The sequence below is a fragment of the Crinia signifera genome, chromosome 2, assembly GCF_055691185.1.
Source record: "Crinia signifera chromosome 2, ASM5569118v1, whole genome shotgun sequence".
NCBI lineage: Eukaryota > Metazoa > Chordata > Amphibia > Anura > Myobatrachidae > Crinia > Crinia signifera.
The window spans coordinates 343,832,194-343,856,319 of NC_139218.1; the positions used below are offsets into that span (position 1 = coordinate 343,832,194).

Sequence of the window (24,126 nt, forward strand, 5' to 3'; positions counted from 1 at the left end):
TTGCAGTAGGGGAGCCAAGTGTGTATGGTGCTAATAATTTTTTTCCTTTGAACAACGTTTCTGTTCTTGTAGCTGTGTAACTTAATCCTAAGAGGCAAGATACATTTTGGTGCCCCCCTCTCCCATGTTTTTTGCATGACATTCCTATAAAAATTAGTTGTATTGTTCAGGTTAATGCCTCCTTAGTCTTGCATTGGTGACTAATAATTATTATAATAATCATTATTTCTTAAAAAATCTCTAATAATCTCTTGCAATTATCACTGCTTATCGTAACAAGAATTCACTCTGAATCCTTTTTATTAACGTAGCTGGCACATCTCTTTCTCCGATAACCAGCGGTCTCATTGAAGAAGTCTTCCAGTGTCCAATGAACAGTGCGTTGACCTTGATGGATCAGCCCAAATGAATAATGGCAGGAGCATCCCTCCATCCTTTTAATGTCAAACAAACTTCAATTGCTTTTACCAAAATACCAATGACCTCAAATACGTTATTAAAAATAATAAACACACCTATAGTATGAATAGCTCTTGATAAAATACACCAGCGGCTCTACACTGATCCTATCCTTGTCCCTATAATACCTTACTGATCTGTCCAAATTTTAAATATGACATATCCATGGTGACAGTCATCCATGTAGAAGACACATTTCTGTAGGATTATGTTTCTGTTGTTAGTGTAAGTGAAGTCATAGATATGGAAGAGAATTTTGATGAATCGCTTCACAAGAATGGACTGTCACACATCAATAGATATATTACTATCTGCCTGCGCATCCTGACAGCTGTGCGAGTTATTATTTTTTCTCCGGTGATGGACAATTACATTATTTTATGCATTCTTGGTATTCTTTCATGTCGGTTTCTCCCATCCTGTGAAGTACTTGACATGTTTGTGGAGTAAGACATGAACAGAGAAAGTTCTCAGGTGTAATAATGTGCATTTAGCAGGGTTGCACAGAGACAATGGAGGTCATTATCAATGCAGAAAATATGTCATAGACACAGTGTGCTGCTGCTTTTTGTGTTGCAGCATCATGCATTCTATTTATTCCAACTTCGTTTCATTGTGTATATTAGTAGTATGAGCAGGTAAGATCCAATGAGCATGCAACTGGGCAATACCATACTCAGGGGTGGGCTGGGCACAGGGAAGATTCCCGGTGGGCCAACCTATGCCCGATGCCCTTTTACAGACATGGCTCCACCTCCCATAGACAACCCACTGTACTCATTACACTGTTATTCAATCTTTGCATTACAGTAACTCTGCCATCCAGTGATACTATCATGGCAACACAGGACATAATACCTCTGGTGCTGCCCTCTTCTACAAAAAATTTCAGGGCCACTGTAGAGTTCCCAATCCACCCCTGACCATGCTGCCCTGCAGGTGGCACTGATGTAACATGCACAGAGTTGGTATACACAAAAAGGGTAAGGATATATTCAAGCGCTGTCTGTATGTATTCTCTTGACTTCTCCCGTTCTCATGGGTCGATATGTGAAAATAAAGAGAAAGAACACAATGGCCCTTATTCTGATCGGTGCGGATATTCCCGCATTCTTACGGAGCGGTCCGTACGCCACGGTGTTTTGCCGCGTGCGGCCATCGTCCGTAGAAACGCCCACGTGTCCTCCGCATTCGGACGGACTCACTCTTTAAGAACAGGGCGTGTTTACGGACGACATACAAACCATGCGTGTGCGGGGGAAACACTCCGATTCTGCACGGTATTACAGAGTATTACAGAGTATGCTCGGGAATACCGCATCCGAACGGGAGCCAAGCGGTGCTACCGCACGTAAGCGGAGTATTTACGCCAAACAACCCACTATTATGTATCTTCTGCAATACATCCCATGACCCACTTATTCAATTACCTATCCTCATAAAAAACTTCTTATTTGGAATTGGAATCAATTAGATGCCAATATATCCTTACAAGCATGCCTAACACATGCATTGCACACATTAACCCTTACAGCAATTGAAGCAGCAATGGTTTCAATTAAAGCACTGACAAGCGTCCTATTAGTGAGTAATGAGTAAAGGAGTCGATTCTATTGGGTTCAGGTGTTAATGCTTGTAGTCATTAGGCGGTACGTTCGCCTACCGCATGAACGAGTGGTGTCCGCAAAGCAATAGTACACTTGTGGACACCGCACATTTCTGCCCTTTTTGGTCGCGTGCATTCGGAGTGCGATCCGAATGTACGCCCACCAACATAAGTGTACTCCCCCGTGTCCGCCCATGTTTCCGCCCCGTTTTGCCCACTTTGAAACTACGCCCATGTGTCATTCCGCATGACGCCCATAATACGCCCATATTTCCCGACTGATTGCGGTGCACAGTTTTGTACGGGATTTGCCCGAACAGGTACGGAGTCAATGCGTGGCACATGCGCGTTGCGTTCTCCACGCATGCGCAGACGCCGTAAAGACGCGATCCGAAAGTATGCGGTAAAGTACGCGTCAATCAGAATAAGGGCCAATGTGTGGAACTGTATTTTTAGTTTTCAAACATACAGAGGGAATGGAAGTGGGACGTACCACACTCACAGAAGGAGTGTGTTTTTCAAATTCGTAAAGGTATCTTTTTTTGGTGATAGTATAGCCTTCACCAAATCCACCCTGGTGTCCAATAGAATTAGGTTAGGCGTACGTTTTCACTCACACAATCAAGGTGTTGCAATACATGTAATGGTTTCTTTTTAAAAGCAAGCGTACCGATAACTCATAATTGGCAGGAATTTTCAAAACACATCTGGGTTTCTTTATCTTGAAAAAATTATTTTATTGCCAAAACACACAAAAAATTGTTAAAAAAACAATCTGACCATGGGTACACTGGAGATAAAATCCAAAGGTGGGTGATAGATGTTGCATGGGACTCACACTAAATGTACACCAAAAACTCTCCGGATAAGTTTAGAGATGTCGGTGAGTAAACACCCAGTACCTTTGTTTCAATGTCCAGCGTAAACACAGGATGGTCCAAAGTTTCAAAAAGAAATTGTGCAAATCCAGAAAGCCAGCCAACGCGTTTCGATTTCAAATCTTTTTCAAGCCTTGAAAAAGATTTGATATTTTCAGATATTCTCTTTATTTTCACATATCGACCCATGAGAACGGGAGAAGTGAAGAGAATACATACAGACAGCGCTTGAATATATCCTCACCCTTTTTGTGTATATCATTGTCTTACTTGTTTTGGTAGAACAAGTTTTTTGGTTATATTGAGCTGCTCTTCTGTTTTTCCAGCGCCTTGGAAACCTCCAGTATTATATACTATATATGCGCAGAGTTGGAGTTGGGTAGGGACTGTTCAAACTGAAATCTACATTGCAGTGTGAAAATAAAGTATTTAACATTTGTGGGCTACATTCAAAAGCACAGAAAAAAATATATAACTGTATTTGCTCTCTGCATGTATATTCCAGATACAAAATTATGGTGTACGTCCAAATGACTGTAATTAGTACTGTAAGTAGAAAGTACATCATAGTCCATGCTTTATTTATTTATTTGTTTATTTATTTACTTATTAAGTTTGTTATATAACGCAGATAGAGAATATTTCAGTCCCTGCTCCAGTTACTGTAAGCTTACAATCTATATTCCCATCGCATGGTCACAAACATATGCAATGTGATTCATTTTTGTTAGAGGGTTATTTTGTTTTGTCTGAAGTCAATTAACGTACTAGTGTTTTTTCAAGTGTGGGAGGAAACCAGAACACTCAAGGAAACGCATGCAAATACAGGAAGATAGTACAAACTTACATAGTTGGGCCGTGCCTGGGACTCAATGACCTCATTCCTATGAGGCAATAACACTAACTGCTACCATATATGCTGCCCCAAACTACTTGGGTGGCTGACTTTCAACTTTCACATTTTTCTTATATTAATCAGCTTAGTTTAACATTATTTATTAATATTTTCCGAGTTAATTAGTAGAGCCAGGAGACACCAGGGCTCATTAATGCATTTTTACCTTCTTATTCATCGCTCATTTATCTAAGTTAATAATCTAATTCTGCAAAAAGGAATCTTGTTATTCACTCATACAGATGGAGTGCCTCTCGCTATTGCTCCGCCAGCGCCAGAATCTGTCAGCGGAGAGGCGCTCCATCTGACTGAGACGCGCGTGCGTCTTACACGCACGCGCGTCTCAGTTTCCCGTTGGCGGGGGGGTATGGGAACCCTGTCCATTTCCGCTTCAGGGAGGGTTAAGGGGGGGGGGGGGCGGCAAGGTGGCAGGGACCCCGGGGGTGCCCCGTTGTAAGGCGACACGCGCGCATCTCGTGCGCGGGCATCCCCTACGGTGGCTGGCGGGGGATGGCGGCTGGCGAATCTTCCGCCATCCCCTGCAATAGCGATAGGCCAGTGGCGTAACTATAAGGCCGCAGCCCCCGCGGTGGCGGGGAGGTGCTGGGGGTCTGCGGGTGCTATTTTTTCTCCGCCAGCTCCCCACTGCTTGTGGGTGCAGCGGGGAACTGGCAGGGGGGTCCTTGCGGCGCGGAGGTACCTGTATTCAGGGAGAGCCTGGAGGTCCCTGCGGCGCTGAGTATGATGTTGCCGGCCGGGGTCCCTGCAGTGAAGTGGAAATAACGCGCTATCTCCGATAGCGCGTTATTTCCACTTCACTGCAGGGACCCCGGCCGGCAACATCATACTCAGCGCCGCAGGCGCAGGGACCTCCAGGCTGTTCCTTAATACAGGTACCTCCACGCCGCACGGACCCCCCTGCCAGCTCCCCAGGGGGGTCTTTTAACGGGGGGCAGCGGCAAAATTGTCCCAGGGGGGGGGGGGGGGGGGCGGCGAAATTGTCCCGGCGGGGGGGGAGCAAAAGTTTTCGTTAAGCCACTGCGAGAGGCGCTCCATCTGTAAATTTGTGCTCTTGGGGAGTTATACTGATTCAATCGCAAAGGCCAATTCCTTCTCAAACGGACAAAACCATGTGCACTGCAGGGAGGCAGATGTAACAAAGGTGTAAAGAGAATTAGATTTGGGTGAGTTATTTTGTTTCTGTGCAGGAAAAAATTATTTGCCTTTGCGAGTGAACCAGAATAAGGGCCTTAATCCTTTTTAAGCAAGAAATGCCTCAATCCATCACAGGTGCTATTTTTGTATCATGACAGGGGAACACCAAAAAGAAACATTAAAATAGAGGGTCTGAGTTTTTACCAAAAATTCCCCCTCTTTTCCTGATTCGGAATGGCAGGCATGTGGCAGAGTGTCCGATTCCTTGTTATATCTCACAATGATTCCCTGACTATCACTCACTTTGTGAATACATCTATACTGCAGCTGGCAGCCCAAGACCATCGCAGCACGTGCACAGTGCAACACATGCGCAGTGGTGAAATGATCCCTATACTCTATCTGACATCAATATCGCGTCCATCTCTTAATAGAGACTCAAACCACATACATTTTCATTTTCTCAAAAATAAGCATGGAGTTTTTGCAGAATTATTAGTTTTTGGCAATAGATCAGTTAGTCATAATATTAATTATATGTTTCTTCTGAAGCGTTGTGCCTGAAGGTGTAACTGTGCCATTGTATTATGAGTACTGGAGGGATGGTTATTGTTTTTAGAAAATGATTCATGGTGGCTAATAGTAAAAGTTCCCCGATATTGCTGATCCATGCGTCCATTTCAGCATATTACATACACAACACAAGTTCTGTTCCCACAGGTCGGTTCTTTGCTCAGATAATCTATTCGTACAATGTCCTAGAATTTTACCCTTACACCAGTGGTTCCCAACCCTGGTCCTTAAGTACCCCCAACAGTGCACATTTTCCAGGTCACCCGGCAGGTGCACTCATTATTCAGGCACATTTGAAAAGATCCACAGGAGCAGCTAATTATAGCACTTGTGATTCTGTGTGGAGACCTGCAAAACATGCACTGTTAGGGGTACTTGAGGACCAGGGTTGGGAACCACTGCCTTACACTGAGCTATGGTCTAACTTTTTTTTTCTGTGTAAGACGCTGGTCCCATCTCAGATCCTTTTGTGAATACAATGATCAAATGTCAAATGATGTGAGCCAGGTAACATTTCTTTAGCATATACTAGTACAGTACATATTCACGGGGCGACTATGCCTCTGTGCTGAGTGATCTAGCTAAGCACAGATCGCCCAGCACACAGCGCTGCACCAGCAATATGTGCTGAGCGATCTGTCACTTGCGCGGGTTCTCAATAGGGAGAACACGGCCGATGACTAGATTTTGACTGCATGCAGTCACGTTGCTGGCATGTGGGCCATAGTTGAGTTGGATACCAAGGAGACCATAGCCCAGTTAAAGAAGGAGATAGGCATCTTATTGAATTCCATCCACTTGATACTGCACAAAAAGCTTGGCATGAGCAAGGTCTCTGCATGGTGAGTGTCCCATCGGTTGAGAACAGAATGAGAATGATGGGAAAAAAACTAAATATGTGTATCAGTGACACAGAATACGTGTTATACGTTTTTAAAGGGGTAGGATGTGTCCCAAAGACAAATGTCGTACCAGAACTCACAATATGGTGAGGTGCTTGACATGTATAACGGTATCTTTTAGGGGTGCACCAAGAGTGATCGATTGAAGGTGTGTACCAAAATGGGTGAAAAAGTGCTCCAGTGCGTACCGTACTCACTAGTGAGATAGGAGACTGTAAGCATATATTTTGTTTTTTTTCCCATCATTCTGAGAAATTTCACATCATTGGACACACAAGTCAAGTGCCTACAATTCCTTGGTTTGTTCCGGAATACCTGCAGTGGGGATTACGAAGTGGTCCTTCTTTAGGAATTGAGGCTGCATGGACTAATAGCGCCTTGGGACTTTTCCATATTTGTTATTTGAGAACAGAATGAGGTTTGGGTAACTTAAAGTCATAAATTACTGTCCAAGGTTTATGGTGGTTGATCAAATGCAGCCTGGGATATCATCAGCAGGATTTGTCCAGAAAAAAGTTCTCCCAGTAGAAGCCTGTTGGAGGTGTTTCGCCACACCACAGAAGGTCAGTGTAGCCAAGCAGATGATGGCTGTTTTTTTTTTTAAGGGATTCATATATGTATTATATAACCATTAACTCCACATGAACTCAATGGCCATTATATAAATCAATATGTGTGCATAGTACAACATTAAAATGTGTTTAAAAAACAAAACTTTTTCAGGAAAACTGGATTGTTGTGTCCAAAATGGCTTAATTACATCTAGGGACCAATCCCAGCAGAATCATAATAACATCACATAACTCTCGCAGCCAATCATATTTTTTTTATTCCTGGGCGCTATATTTGTTAGTACCTCCTCTTGCAGCAACTCATTACCACCTGTAAATAAATTATTATGATAATGTAACTCCTCCAGTTCAATAATTTGAATGGATGCACTATTTACTCTAATAACGTGGAGAATTGTAATAAAATCATAGTGATGTCGATATGGATGCTGTAGTCTGACTGGGGATACACCTAGCTCCTGGCTCACTGAATTATATCATTGAGAATTGGCCTGGAAGTTATCCACTCTATATCGATTGTTCACACTCACCAAAAAGTGTCTGCTTCTCCGCCCAACATTGATTGTGATTCCTGGTTGCTATGGAGCCTATTTGATACATCGGCCTAAGACCAGAGTTCTAATACTATCAGTCCGTTCACAAATGGCATTTCTAATTGATTTTATGCAAAAAAAATCTCGGCTTTTTGATTTATAAGACCTAATTGGATCCAGATCACCCCTGAGGAAGTCCTAATGGACGAAACGCGTAGGGTCGTATCTGTACAAGCTTCATTCTGGTGTTGGATCATCTTGTTGGATCTACTGATCAAATTTTATGTGAAGTCGTATTATTGAATTGAAAGTTTTTATGTATTAATAACTGTAATAAATACAGATTTTTAACAGTGTGCAATTTCTGTGGTGAAAAAACTGTATTGGGCGCACTCCTATTCCTTTTCTTGTTTCTATCTGTATCTGTATCTGTTGTGCCTTTATTAACAGCGAGGCACTGCCCCCACACTAGCGCAGAAAAAAGGCCACAAACCCTCCTTTGTTTTATATATATATATAGATAGATATCTATCTATATATATATATATCTATATATAGATATATATATCTATATATAGATATATATATCCAGTAGGCGCAGACACAAAAGCATCTGCATAAAAGAGCATGCACCAACATCCATAGGAAAAGTCCAGAAAAAGGTTTAATACATCATCAGACCATAAGTTGACGTTTTGGAATTAAAAACACGGTCCTTTGTCAAGACAGCGTAAGTGACATCTTTACAGCACTACTCCGGATTGGAGTGCGGATTTATTCTCTGTTTATATATATATATATATATATATATATATATATATATATATATATATATATATATATATATAGACCTATGTTATCCTTACACAAAGTTAATCTGAATTGATATATACAATACACAATACATACATATAGGCATTTCATTGTGGACAATTACAAATACTATTTATTTATATATAAGGTACTTGTTTAGTTTCACGGTGGCAGATATCGGATGCGATATCGCATGCGATTTGCATACAATTTGATGTGCCATACGATTTACTACCTGTTCATAACCCCACTATCCACTATGGCATAGAGTTGATTTTATATAGTGTGGCGAGCGCAGCAAGACACCGAGCCCGAAGCGTGGTGAGTCTAGCGAGCCGTGTGAGGGTACGCGGATTACTTTACATGTATCCCATGTCCCGTCAAGGGACTCGCTGCGCTCACCACAGAATACAGTACATGTAAAGTAATCCGTGTCCCCTTGTTGGGCTCGCTACGCTCACCATGCTTCGGGCTTGCCACACTATATAAGATCAACTCTCTGCCGTAGTGGATAGTGAGTTTCTGAACAGGTACTAAATCGCATTGCACATCAAATCTTATACGATATCGCATGCAAATGGCATGCAATTTATCTGCCACCGTGAAACTAAACAAGTACCATATATAATAAAACCAAATATAAATAGAATATATCCAACACAGACCGATATAATATCATACATAAAATATTACATAAATAAGATAGACCTTAATACTTTCATATCAAATTAAGGCAAATATCATTGGTATAAATAGCCACAAAGTGAAAAAGGCAATGAATAATACAAGTGAAAGTTAGCTAGCATCGATGTGTGGTGACGGAGGCCCCCCGCGATACCTGTGATGTGGTGTCCATCACCTCCTGGGCTCTGCGACTGTGACATGCCGCTGGGGAGGAGGAGCAGCACGGAGGACGGGGGTGATAGAACCCCATATGCTTTTAAAGGGAACGCCACACACAGGTGGTGATACCATGCCCTGCGATGATGTGGCGGCTGGCGATTAGTACATTTGAAAATGTGGTAATACAGGGTTTTACCACATTTTTGTCTCAGTACATCCCGCCATAAGAGTCCCTTTAAAATATAGTTTACTATTTTGATTTTTTGGCCCCAGGTTGCCTCATATTTACAGTATATACAAAATATATTTACATATTATACTACTCGAGTCCATTTCTGTCACTTACATGTCCCTGATGAGTTTTGAATTAATGTTATTTCACTGAGTTCTGAAATGATTATTATTTCAGTACAGCTAAGTTAATGTCTCCTAATTCATAGTGCATAGTTTTTTTTTTCAGAGTACAGTTTTGTTTTTTAAGTTTTGCATGTACTGTACCTGTAGTTTTGTTACATAGTAGTATAGATGATAACATGCCAAGCACTTAGGTCAGATACATTCCTCTTGTTATTTAATTAAAGTGTAATTTCCATATTAATGTGTTGGCACAGAAAATACGATGACATGAAGAGGCGGAACATAGCCTTAAAATATGCTTGCTCTGCACATTGATTGCGGAGATAAAAAAAAAACAGTAGCCTGGAGATCTCTACGATGTTCACTAATTTAGCAGACAAAAGGATTTCATAACCCCCAAAGCCATAAAGTGAAGTAATATCTCACACTATTTTTTCTTGATTTAGAGGTGTGTCCCAATTTATCAATCCAATAAGCAGCTAAAATAAAAGATGTGCTGCCAGGCATGGCAAACTTGCCAAGCCTATGATTACAGTAAATTGATCTTCTAATTCCAAAGTCAGCCAAGCCCACTTATAAGATTATATAAAAGGTGAGAGAACATCTCTCCGTACAGAGGGGCTCAGACTCCTTCCCTCTGACATCTATTTCTCTGGATCATCTTATTCATTTCTTATCTATATTTGTAACTCTACATTTGCAACAATGAGTAGGAATCAATCATTTGGCAGTAGATCTGTATCTGGTAGCAGGAGCTTCACTACTGCCTCGGTTGGAGGTGGTGGAGGTGGTGGTGGTGGTGGTGGGGTTAGAACTAGTTTCAGTTCAGCCTCTATGTCTAGAGGTAGTGGTGGTGGTGGTGGTGGTGGTGGTGGTGGTGGTAGTGGTGGAGGAGGTGGTGGCAGTGGTGGAAGTTATGCCCGTTCTGGAGGATTTGGATCCAGAAGCCTTTATAACCTTGGAGGTAACAAGAAACTTTCAATCCCTACTGGTGCCCGAATGAGCAGTGGTGGTGGTGGCTTTGGATATGGTGGGGGAGCAGGTGGTGGAGGCTTTGGTGGAGGGGCAGGAGGTGGAGGATTTGGTGGTGGAGCAGGTGGAGGTGGAGGATTTGGTGGTGGGGGATTTGGTGGTGGGGGATTTGGTGGACCGGGAGGCTTTTCTGATGGAGATATGGGTGGTCCCAATTTTCCTGTATGCCCACCTGGTGGAATTCAACAAGTGACCATTAACCAGAGCTTACTAGCACCACTTAATCTGCAAATTGATCCAACTATTCAAAAAGTTAGAACAGAAGAAAGGGAGCAAATCAAGACCCTTAACAACAAATTTGCATCATTCATTGACAAGGTAAAAAGTCAATTCTTGTACACATTTTTTTTTTTTTACTGTTTTGCTCATATTAATGCATGCCTTTATACTTTGTGACCATTGTTTGCTTTATGCCTACTAGGTCAGATTTTTGGAGCAACAGAATCAGGTCCTTAAGACAAAATGGAGCTTCTTGCAGGAACAAGGAACAAAAGGGGGATCAAAAAGAAACAACATTGAGCCTCTTTTTGAGGCTTATATCAGTAACCTCAGACGACAGCTAGATTCACTGATTAATGACAAAAGTCGTCTGGATGGAGAACTTAGAAACATGCAAGAGCTTGTCGAAGATTACAAGAACAAGTAAGCTTCATTTGATTTTAACATTCATATAATCTGATATATCATTAGTAAACGTACTACTATTCTGTATAGCGTATTATTGTATTACTCATTATCTACAAATGGCTGATATATTACTTGTGACCTTGGGGAGATTTAACAAGCCTCATAAACAGTGGAGAAGTGGAATAATGAGGTAGCTGCCCATAGCAACCAATTAGCTTCTGCTTATCATTTGTCAAGTACATTCTTTGAAATTGTAGGTAGAGGCTGATTGGTTAGTATGGACAACCCCTTCACTCTTATTAGGCTTGATAAATCTACCTTAAGGAAAGTATTCATATGTACAGTATCTAGACTTATTCCTCACTCCGAGAATTCCTTATGCAGACACATCTTATCTTCTAAACATAGAATAAATGGATAATGACAATTCTCTTTGTGATATTTTGAAATGTTATCATGGAGAAAAAAATTATTTGGCAAAATATTATTTTGGTGGCTAAATGTTTTTATTCTTATGGCCATACATTGCTTTATATTAATGTTTGGCTTTATGTAACAGCTATTTGTGCCTTTTGCTATTGAGCACTAGTGTGCTAGACATTTGTTTACTATATCACTGAGGGACAGTGTACTGTATATGCACATTAGAAGTAGAGATGGGCAGGTTCTGATTTAATCTGATTTACTCTGATTTCAAAGCAGGATCTTATTAGCTATCAACTGTCAACAACTGTCATGTGATTTGGGATAGCCAATAAGATCCTGCTTTGAAATCAGAGTAAATCAGAGCCTGCACATCTCTAATTAGAAGGGCAGACATTGTTTAAGTGGTAGTTCCAGACAAATCGTGATGCTTTCTGTATAAATTAATGCATTTGACAGTCCTAACACAAGCACTTTATTCAATGCATAATACAGTGTAAAATACTGTAATAATATATGTTAAAGAAGGATATTATAATTTAAAAGTGATATTTTGACCATTTCAATGTATCATAGCTATTGCAAACTATAATGTTTAATCATTTTTAAAAATATCCTTTCTGGTAGATATGAGGATGAAATAAACAAGCGTACAGCTGCAGAGAACGAATTTGTGGTACTGAAAAAGGTGAGAAATGTAAAGGGTGCCTCGCATAAACTTATTAATGAAGTGTGCTAATTATATGAATGAATACTACTGACAGACTTAAAGGGTGAAATGTAGTAGGGTGAGAGAATCAGAAAGGGAGAGATTTGATAAGAAATTTCCAGTTTGATTTTGCAGTGTAAATGATTGCCGCTTTAAAAAAAACCCTGGAGATTTCTCACCAAATCTCTCACTTTCTGAATCTCTCACCCTATTACAGTTCACCCAAAATGTCTAGCAGGTGTATTTCTTACATATAATGCCATGTGTACAAAAGGAATTTGTCACTGACCGTTATGTTTCTATAGTTTTGAAGTTTTAGCATTTTTAATAGCAATATTATCAATACGACTGTTTTTATTTAGGAGTGTATGATTTATTGATATCAAAGGATCATGATGGATATTGATCTGATCATTGTGCATGGAGTGTCTGAAGAATATGTTGATTTTTTCTCCAGGATGTGGATGCTGCATACATGAACAAAGTGGAGCTGGAGAGTAAAGCTGAGTCATTGTCTGATGAGATAAACTTCTTGAGAACACTGTATGATGCGGTAAGATTATACCATCTAGCAACCTTTCAATGCAATATCTGTGCACTAAGCAATCACAGCAGGTACTATACTTCCCATAGTGCTTTACAAAACTTCAATCTAGCTTTCCCATTGGCTACTACAGAGGGCTGACAGACCTCATTAATAAATCCTACACCTGCGCTTTGCTAGACAGGACCCCAATGCTTCCTGCAATATGATTACTCACTGACCTCTGACGTTAATGTGCATGCTTATGCCAACAAAGAACATTTGTGCATACACAAAGCCTGCTAGGAACATGATCAGTCAGTTCAGGTTGTGTTCATGTACTATGAGCAGTCTACACCTCCTGACCTGCCCACTCAGTAGCTTAAGCAAAATTAGCATATGGTCAACAACACACTAATAGAATGGGAAAGCCCATGATCCCAGAATCCTTTACTCATGTTCCAACCTCACAGAAAAAGAGAAAAGCTCACTCATAGGGGTATATTTACTAAGCCTTGGAGAGAGAAAAAGTACCAGCTGACCAGCTCCTAACTGATATTTTTTAAGCAAACCGGTAACAGAGCAGTTAGGAAGTTATTGGGTGGTACTTTACCCTATCCACTTCATCTCGCTCCAAGGATTCATAAATAAACCCTTGAGTTTAAAAGATGTAGTAGGATTATTATTTAGCCATTTCTGATCCATTGCAGCTTGGTAGTGTCATTGGAAGATAACCGCTATTGGCCTCTGGGTGTGGTTGTCTTCAGATTGCATAAACCTGGAATTTTTTGCAGATCTACGCATACATGCACACGCTAGGGTACATGTATGGGGACGTAAACTGCATTTTCATTGTGAAAAATGCAACTGCAGTCTAAAAGACAAGGTGGGCGGTACCGGGCGCTGTGGAGGTGGCAACCAAGTGTTTTCGGGGCACAGTCCAGATCCTATGGGATAGGGTGGTGACTGCTTGAGTAACATCACATGCAGCCACTGCAACCCCAAAATGCCAACCCAGCGACTGGCTTTGTAGCTACAGTAAGCTCTGCATTCAGGGGGCTACTGATAGGATGTAAGCACTTAATAGCATAGAAAAGTACTTACACAATAGCAAGGCAAACACCAAATTTCGCATTTGCATCATGGGGTGGGACCCCGCCATCAATGGGGAAAGCATTTCCTTTGTAACGGGAACATCGTTTTCTTATTTCCATCCCAAGAACAACATAAGACAGCTAGGGTTTAATGGAAGAACTTTGTGTTTGTGAAGCATATAATGCAGATTTTGCACTGCGCATGCTCCTGAAACAAGTACATGCATTTATGGGCAATGAAAAATAATGTGCAAGTAAATTGTGTTTCCACTTTATACTGAGTAGGAGTAACTGTGCTGTAACTGGGCTTGGTCACTTCGGTAAGGTCATACATTATGGAAACAGTTATGTCTTTCTGGGAAACAGTGCAAATGCATGGAACCTGCCTTATTTGTGGGAGTGTCATGGGAGAGTCCAGGGGCAAATGCAGGATTTTCAGAAGGGGGTTTCCAGAGAGGGGCGGAGCAAAGCACGGAGATGGACACTTAGGTGACCCAGTATATGCCGGGTCAGTTAAAGTATTATAGATAGACCAAATGTATATAAATATAATATATATATATATATATATATATATATATATATATATATATATATATATATATATATATATGTATTTAACAGCAGTGTAGACCCCTGGGCATAGCAATGTATTGGGGGCCCAACCGATCCTCCAGCGGTAGGGGTAGGGGGTGCTATGAGCGGAAGCTTTGATGTCCCGCAGGTGGTAGGGGGTATTATATCAACCGCTCAGCATGTAGGTCATGGATCAGTAATTTCCACTAATTACCCCTTTACTGCACAGATGGTGGGAGATGAGGTGGGAGAAGGGAGCATTGGGCTGAATGAAGGGGCCCTGATACATAACTTCCAGGGTGGTAGAGGATGTTTAATACACAGAGGAGGGGTGTATAGTGGAGTGAGCTTATTATTCATAATTTTCTGGTGGGAGGATAGCTTGCTTGACTGCAGATATCTACAGTTCCTGGAACTAGATATCTTTGCTTTTAATGGAATTAAAAACTAGAGAATCCCACCTACCAAATGGTATTGGGGACTAGGGGATCGGAGTTCAGAAGGGAGAGCAATCTGCCAACGAGTATATAAAACTACATACCAGGTGTCTGGAGCTAGAACAGTAACCAGCTGCTGGAAGGCTGATATCTCTGGCCTTGTATATCTCTGGCCTTGTAGAGACAAGCTACTAGTGTCCATCAAAGGGGGAGAGTCCCAGCTTTTGGAATATACCCTTTAGAAAAACTCTAAGTCAGACAGAACCTGAAATATCTGACTGGGAAGAGCAATTAACAGGCTTGGATGAGGACCACTCGTTTGAAGTCAGATATCTCCGTTTCCTCAGGGCCGAGATCTAAAATTCTTATACCCATGGAAAGAGGGGACCCTCAGCTTTCAGAGTAGTACCCTTAGATTCCTGGTGGTTTATGGGTACTCAGAACCCCCCCCCTGCATGCGCTACTTGAGTCATGCAAATGGTGAAGAGAACGAAAGTCTACGCTGATGGATCTCTTGCACCTAGCAAGTGGCAAGTGCCAATATTAATAATGAAGGTTGCAGTGGATTGCTTGAAATCAATGCACAACATGGTACCCCGCTTGCAAACACATGAACCCTGGCATAAGCCCTAGTGATTCTCACATTAGTAAATGGCAGTAAATTATACTACAGCCACTTTAGCTGGGACTCATCCACTTAATTGGTATCATTTTAGTTTCTGTTAGCAGGATATTGATGTATATTTTCCAAAAACGTGGCCATGTTTTCTCTATTTCCCATTTCCTAATATATATCTTCTCTTGTAGGAAATGAGTGAAATTCAAGGACAGGCCTCCGACACTTCAGTCATTCTGTCCATGGACAACAACAGAATGCTGGATCTCAATGGTATCATTGCTGAGGTTAAGGCTTCATATGAGGATATTGCACAGAGAAGCAGAGCTGAGGCGGAAGCAGCCTATGCCATGAAGGTACAGTACATAGACAAAAGGCAGCACATTTTTCTAATGCCAAATAAGATGTTAAGACCATTTTCCATAGATAAAGATTGTAGAGTCAAAGTTCAGAAAGTTGGGGAGAATCATAGATAGGGTTTGGGGCTATTGTCGATTCTGGTTATAGTAAAGGTTTACTGTTATTGTAGAATGATGCAGGTGACTCTGGGGCAGATTTATTAAGCCCGGTGAAGTGATAATGTGGCTGGTACTTTATCACCGGTCGATTGGCTCCTAACTGTAATTTTCTAAATCCAGCCTACAACTGCACAGTTAGGAGCTGATTGGCCGGTGATAAAGTTCAAGCCACTTTATCACTTCCCTGAGCTTAATATATGTGCCCCACATCAAGATGAAGATGGCAAATTTAGTTGTTTTCAGTAAAATTGACCAGTATCAGTAATACCTCTTTTGTACAAAAACTAGTCTTTGCAAAGACATAACCTATTTGATGGATATCTGATTAAAACAACATTTTTTTTAATGTTTTTTTTTAAACTACATTATAAAATAGCTGGTTTGGGCCATCAATGGGATGAATCCATCCATAGTGTATAAAGAATATAGTAGGTCAACGATTAAGAATGGTTTAAGAATTTGTAATATTAGTGCCTATATTGTTGCAATGGAACAACCAATGATTTTCCTCTATTATAAAACTACAGTTCCAGCAGCTACAAGAAACAGCAGGTCAGCAAGGCAGCAATCTAAAGAGCACCAAGAGTGAGATAGCTGACCTGAACCGAATGATCCAGAGACTGAAGGCTGAAATAGAAAACGTGAAGAAACAGGTGAGCTACAAAATGCACGCATCACATTAAATGTTGCCAGAAATCTTTTAACCTGTCGTCGCAGTGTGACATATTCACATGTATTAATCTATGCCAGTGGTTCCCAACCCTGGTCCTCAAGTACCCCCCCCCCCCCCCTCCCAACAGTTTTCATTTTCCAGTTCTCCACTCAAAATCACAAGGGAACTAATTAGCTCCACCTGTGGATCTTTTAAAAAGTGTCAGTGAATAACGAGTGCACCTGTGCATGAGGACCTGGGTTGGTAACCACCAGGGCAGGTGTAAGGCTTCTCAGCACCCTAGGCAAAACTTCAACCTATCCCCCCCCCCCCCCCCCAAAAAAAAAAAAAAAAAAGAAAAAAGGTGGGCAAGTCCCCTGCTTTCCCTGGAGGTCCTGTGCACCCTCTCCTTTGCCACCCATAACAGAGTACAGAGAGGAGGGAGCAGCAATATAGGGAAGTATGTCTCAAGAGAAAGTATGGATGTGAGGTCTTAGAAGTTCCACAGCCGCCACCTGCATTAAGTACAACAAGGTTCCTCACAGACATCCTTGGTTTTCTGATTTGCAGTCTTAGTGGCACCCCCCCCCAGATCCTGGCGCCCTAGGCAGCTGCCTAAAGCTGCCTAATGGTAGAGCCGGCCCTGGTAACCACTGATCTATGCTCTAAGACTATGACCTGGGGCCACCACTGCTTAAAAAGAACTTGGCAAATATAGTGTACACACCTCTGCTTCAGTGTTCATACACAAAAAGGAACAATATTGGGTTGAGATCCAGAATCATCCAGAATATATTTTAATAGTGGGTTCAGTAGGTGAGAAGATCATGGTAAAGCATTATGGGCCGTATTCAGATCTGATCGCTAAAGATGCAGATGACTTTGCGTTTAGGATCCATATGCAATTTCTGTCGCTTTTTCCAATGATCATGGTACGCATATACAGTCATTTGATAATCGCTTGATTTGCAAATGTGCTGATGATCTATCAACTCAACGTTTGAAGTTGTAAAGCCGACATTATAATGCTTTAAATTGAATTATTAATATTGTTGGCATGTTGGGTTCCACATGATATGTCCACCTGATACTGTCCTTCTTGTCATTGTGGTCATTTTACATGTCATACTCACCATTACATCCCTTAATAGCGTGAAAATATTTCAGTACTAAAGAATGAACCAACTTCCCAAGGAGACACTTGGCAGTTAGTGAGGTTCTGAGTGGTGCCCCAGTTCAACCTAACTTACTTTTATCTTTGGTCTAACTGAGGCACTCATGTAACAAGTTTGCAAATGTTGATGATTTTTCTTTACTTATTACCTGCTACCATTCACCAGCATAAACTGCAACAAAAGTACAGATTCTATTGAAATGCCAAATGTAGTGGATTAAAGCTGCTGTAGTTTATTCAGATTAGTGAGAGATTGCTTTGGAGCATTGCTTGATGTGTGTCAGCACAGCAGGATATGCTCAAAACATCAGGTCAGTGGCATATTAACAATGGATCCTGGGTGTGCACTGTGCACAGGCTCCGAAGTCAGATGTGGCCCCTTCCACCCAAACTCCACCAATGTTGCCCGTAATAAACAATTGTGGTTGTTGTCCGGGGCAGCACGGACAGTGTAATGGTTAGAATTACTGTCTCACAGTACACCATTACACTGTTCAATCGGCCATGACTGTGTGGAGTTTGTATATTCTCCCCGTGCTTGAGTGGGTACCTCCGAGTACTCTGTATCTTAATTGGCTCCTACAAATTAATCCTAGAATGAAATGTGTGTGTGGCAGGGACTGATGTGAATGTTCAAATATTTTCTGTACAGTGCTGCGGAATATGTGTGCGCTATGTAAGAAACTGGTAATAAATAAATAAATGAGATTCCATCTATCATTTCCCAATTGTATCCTAGAAAATGATACATACAATCTCATTGGTAGCTATGGGCAACATCAACACTTTATTCATACATTGTGCTTGGGAGTTAAAATATCTTTTTGGTTTTGTTAGTGTGCTAATCTGCAGACAGCTATAGCAGAAGCTGAAGAACGTGGTGAGCTTGCTCTTAAGGATGCCCAGAAGAAGCTTGATGAACTTCAGGCTGCCCTTAAAAAGGCGAAGGAAGACCTGGCCAAGCAGCTGCGTGATTACCAGGAGCTGATGAATGTGAAGTTGGCGCTGGATGTTGAGATTGCCACCTACAGAGCATTGCTGGAAGGAGAAGAAAGCAGGTATGTTGTGGGTAACATTAATACCATGGAACTCCACGGTAGTCTTCTTTATAGTCCACAGACTAATCAAGGTACTTGTTTCCTATCTGGGCACCCAGGTTTTCTACGTACGGCACCGTAATGAAATCGGATCGCATCGCATCGGATTCGGTACTCGATGATGTACGATGGCATACGATGCTATCCGATCCGATTTCATTTTAAATCGGATCGCATCGCATGCGGTGCACAATGCTGTACGATGGCGTCCGATCCGATCCGACTACATTTTGTATCGGATCGGAGTGGATGGAAGGGTGGCACTTGGGAATCAAGGGAAGACACTTTGGTACCCAAGGGAAAATTCACAATTTTATCCCGAAGCGTGGCGAGCGCAGCGAGCCCCGCGAGGGGCGGCGGTACGCGTCCTCCGACTTTTTCATACCCCCACTATCCACGTCGGCATGGAGTTGAGAATAGAAAGTGTGGCGAGCGCAGCGAGCCACCGAGCCCGAAGCGTGGCGAGCGCAGCGAGCCCCGCGAGGGGACGCGGATACCTGTGAAGCCTGCGAGGGGACACGGATACCTTCGGGCTGCGCTCGCCACGCTTCGGGCTCGGTGGCTCGCTGCGCTCGCCACACTTTCTATTCTCAACTCCACGCCGACGTGGATAGTGGGGGTATGAAAAAGTCGGAGGACGCGTACCGCCGCCCCTCGCGGGGCTCGCTGCGCTTGCCACGCTTCGGGATCACGTGGATAGTGGTGGTGTCGTTGGTAATGGGGCGGTAAATTGCCATTATCAGTCCACTAAAAATTGCAAACAACTTTTTTGGTCCTTATACCAGACTTAGGTCTACATTTATTAAGTCGACACCGTAAGGTCGACAGGGTTGAAGGTCGACATGACTTAAGGCCAACATAGGCCAAGGTCGACATGGGTTTAGGTCAACAGGCATTAGGTCGACAGGAGTTTTTCACTGTTTTTTGGGGCAAATGTTGAAATCGGATCGCATCGCATCGCATCGTTCAATATCGTGTATGTGCATTTGTGGTATCCGATGCGATGCGATCCGATTTTTATACGGAGAATAGCATGGTGCGCAATTAACGTAGCGGGCGCCCAGATAGGAAACAAGTACCCTAATCAATTATATTCTGTATGTCATTCCTATCGCAAAAGAATTCTTTTCGCAAAAGACAGCTCAAATCAAGAGAGCTGTCCTTAAGAATTTTATTGCATTTTGCATTTCTAAAGTACATACTGCCATTATTAACACCGGTATGTACCTGATAAGTGGTGCATTGATTATGGGGCCTACACACCAGGCGATTTCAGACCATTTTTTAAGCGATCTGACTTAATTTGACTAGATCGCTTAGAAAATGACCCTACATCAGGGTTTAGATCCTGCATGCTGGACAAATCTAGTCAGATCGTCAGTCAGGGCCAGTGTTCTCTGGTGACAGATCGCTCAACACACATCGCTGACACATCGCTGAGTGCTGAGTCATCTTGCTGAGCAAACTGAGCGATCTAGCATTGCTCAGATCGCTCAACACAGCCACCCCATGTGTAGGCCCCATTAGTTAATAACCCCCAAAGGAATCCCAATTAGAAGTAGATTTAACACAAAGAAGACCCAAGGGAAATACATAGTAAAACATTTAATATTGGTTCTCATATAATATATGGGGTCCATAACTTGTTGGCGTTGCATCTATGGATATACAAACAACTGTTACTATGATAGAGCACATAGATTGCATGTACATTTTGGAGATCATTTACAAGCAAATCTGTATGAGTCCTTTAGTGTCTGAAGATCCAACCAGAACCATAGTACATCAAACAAATCTACCTCCTACAAAAGTGCTCCCGCATTACTAAAGGAACGTTTGGTTCATGTACGCATTGCCATATCTCACTACAGAACATGCCGTCTTAATTCTACTGCCTCCTAAGTTCTTTGCTTCCTTTCCTCCACTTCATGGAGGACCTCCAGTCCACCTCTCCAACCTTGCTCTCTCCACTGCATATTTCCATCATTCTTTAAAGAGACTCTCACCCTAATAACAGATGGAGCCATCCTCATCTATCCGTCCCTGGATAGCCATGGTGAGCTGGCTATCCAAGGCCTATTGTTCTCAGCTGCAATACAATACATAGAACAATACAGTAAAGGGATTATCAGAGTAATCCTATTACTCACTTTATCCTATTAAAGGGCTAGATGAGGGTGGCTCCATCTGTATACTGTATAAATCATCTATGTACCCAACATGTATCTGTGATTGCTGTCTATTTCACACCCTTTGCTTCCAATCTACGTGAGTTATCTGTCTAGTACTACAACTCTCATTTTCTCTCTTCTCACTACATTTGCAACTCCCAGCAATCAGTCTTACACCAATCCACTTGTACCATATTTCAAATGTAAGCTCTTTTATGATCAAGGTCTTCCCTACAATTTTGTTTTCAGGTCTTCAATTATTTGGTCTTTCTTATATATCCTAGTTTATGTATGGCCTGTTTTCCTCATTCACCAATGCGGTGTAGCACGTTGGCGCCTTACAATAATAATTATAATAATAAAATATATTATTATTATTATTATTATTATTAATAATAACAATAATAATAATAATAAAAATAATAATAATAATAATATATTTATGGACATTGAACTACTTTATAAATAATGGACTTAAACCAATTAAAATTGCTCTGGTTGTCCATAGATGTGAGTGTGCCCTTTCCTGTCTTGTCTATTTAAATATTAAACTGAGTACTTCATAACAAGATGTGTTTACATGACCTTAACTTGTTTCCATTTTTTAATTTACAGAATGTCAGGTGAAATCACAAATGCTGTGAACATCTGTAAGTATATAGTATTGGTTTGTGTATGTTTTGATAATATAGGGAAATGTCTACCATATCAACTAATTTATTAATCAATTAATTTATAACATGTTTGCCTCTTTTTGCAGCTGTGGTCAGTGGTTCTACTTCCTACAATATGGCAGGAGGAGGAGGCGGAGGAGGAGGATTTGGAGCAGGAGGTGGAGGATTTGGTGGCGGAGGAGGTGGATTTGGTGCCGGAGGAGGAGGATACGGTGCTGGGGGTGGTGGATATGGATCAGGTGGTGGAGGATATGGAGGAGGTGGTGGAGATTTTGGATCTGGAGGAGGAGGAGGGGGTTATGGAGGTGGTGGATTTGGAGGATCTGTTGGATATGGAGGAGGCGGAGCTGATTTTGGAGGAGGCGGTAGTGGAGGATATTATGGAGGTGGTGGTGGCGGAGGAGATTATGGTTCTGGAGGTGGTAGCTTTAGCTCTTCTAGCAGGCAAGGAATGAAAATTATCTCCAAAACATCTTCTTCCTCTTCAATCAAAAAGATACATTAAGCACAATTAGGTCCATTTCTATCAGTTAGGATCATTTCACCACCTCTTTCCTAACTCGCCAGATAAAAAACAAAATGCCAAGCATTTGAAAGTATGTTAAACTATAGTATGGTAAATGTGCCTGGTACCAAATTTTTAGCATGGTTTACTTAATTGGTTGCTCTCCAAATCTACCAGTTCCATTTTACCATACAGGCTGATTACATTCATCTGTCATATTTTCCCATCATCTTGTATTTGCTCCCAATTCTTTAACGAGCAGGTGTTACATTTTTGTTGTTGTAATTTCAGCCCCACTAACTGGTCCTGTAGCGCACAAACTACTCAGGGTTCATCCTAATCAAAGTGAATGTGCAAATATTGCTATCACACAGGGTAAATCTCTGTAGTGCACATTCTTAAATCTTATATAAACAGAAGTCTTAGAAATATGTCACCATACTACAGGCTTGCTGAAAGAATGTCAGCCGTTATTACATCCTTGCAATATTTTCTAAGAAATGTAAGAGGTGTAAAAAATACTCCTGTCACAAAGGACATTTTTCCATTTTCAGACCGGTTTCATAAAAATTGGGTAGTAGAGCTTAGTGTAATAACTCCTAATACTTAAACAAATCTTCCCCCAATCTCCTGCTGAAATCTCTGAAACACACTGGAGCTGCTATTTGGCACAATGTTTGTGAATAACACACCTTTTTGAATCATAAAAGCTACTTATACAATATATAGTTTTCATGGTTGGTGATTATGGTAAAAAAGATCAGTTATTCAAGACATGGCTGAGTATTTTTGAGATTTCAACGAGTTATTTCGGGTTTGGTAGGTTCTATTTCACGTCTTTCATTTGAGGGACATGGCTTAGTACCTTTAAATAGATATCATCTTTTTTGAAGAGCTACCCTTTATATAGATATAATTTCTAGTTAGACACTTATATCTGAGGAACAAAAATGGATCCCTTTTTCTTGACAGTAACTACATTGTCTTGTTTAATATACTGTTTACATCCTACCAATGCTGTAACTTTCTGTTGTGTGTCCAGAAAGCTGAAATGTGGCTCAATGTAAAGCAACACTGCAACACTAAAACTTTATGTTCATTAAATACTTGATTTCTTGTTCTAAGCAACAATGACAATATATAAACAGCGGCAGTTTTCATGTATTGTATATTGCACCTTATGCTTTGTCACTGTACTTTTTTTTTCCCAAACAGATGCCTCTTGAGTCATTCTGTTGTGTAAACCTTTTGAACTGTCTATTTTGTTTGTCTAATAAACTGCATGTAAGATCAAACACGGGATATAAATTTCTTACGTTACAATACAATTCGCACAACAATGAATTCATGTATTAAAAATGAAATGTTAATTAAGGACAATGAGAAAAACATAAATAAGGAACAGATAAGGTGACCTAGCAGACTAGTCACATGTTGGCTAATTACTATCCATATTATTATTATGGAAGAGACCTATCCTCTTGTGATCCACAGTAATTGCTTGCAGTGACCAAATATGATTACGGAAATAACCCTTGGTTTGTACATTGGATGATGAGACCAAAACATTGGGAGTTAGTGACTACACTGCACCTTCCCTTTAACCCTTTCAAGTCCAATGTCTAGTCAGGCTCAACAGGCCTAGCGCTAGTAGCAGATCCAACGGCGAGACACTTTAAAATAAGAATATTAACATTGTTCAGCATTCAATG

General features: G+C 41.3%; 1 protein-coding gene across 2 annotated transcripts; it reads left to right on the forward strand.

The window, feature by feature from the left end:
- The first annotated feature begins 10,291 nt into the window (after window positions 1-10,291).
- On the forward strand, window positions 10,292-22,414 carry LOC146059156 (keratin, type II cytoskeletal cochleal-like). 2 transcript variants are annotated; one of them, XM_083171277.1, is made up of 10 exons: window positions 10,292-10,936; window positions 11,040-11,260; window positions 12,296-12,356; window positions 12,835-12,930; window positions 15,815-15,979; window positions 16,669-16,794; window positions 18,805-19,025; window positions 21,851-21,885; window positions 21,996-22,148; window positions 22,200-22,414. In XM_083171277.1, exons 1-10 carry the CDS (start codon window positions 10,292-10,294, stop codon window positions 22,412-22,414), a joined length of 1,938 nt encoding a protein of 645 aa, XP_083027403.1. The 2 variants fall into 2 exon arrangements, with proteins under 2 accessions (XP_083027403.1, XP_083027401.1); XM_083171275.1 differs by having other exon boundaries at window positions 21,996-22,414.
- The last annotated feature ends 1,712 nt before the right edge of the window (window positions 22,415-24,126 follow it).

What these genes read in the sequence shown, in the direction of transcription:
- LOC146059156 (XM_083171275.1), top strand. Translation starts at nt 10,292, where the DNA reads ATGAGTAGGAATCAATCATTTGGCAGTAGATCTGTATCTGGTAGCAGG. An exon ending in TTGCATCATTCATTGACAAG is followed by an intron (nt 10,937 to 11,039) that starts GTAAAAAGTCAA and finishes TATGCCTACTAG; the next exon opens with GTCAGATTTTTGGAGCAACA. An exon ending in AATTTGTGGTACTGAAAAAG is followed by an intron (nt 12,357 to 12,834) that starts GTGAGAAATGTA and finishes TTTTTTCTCCAG; the next exon opens with GATGTGGATGCTGCATACAT.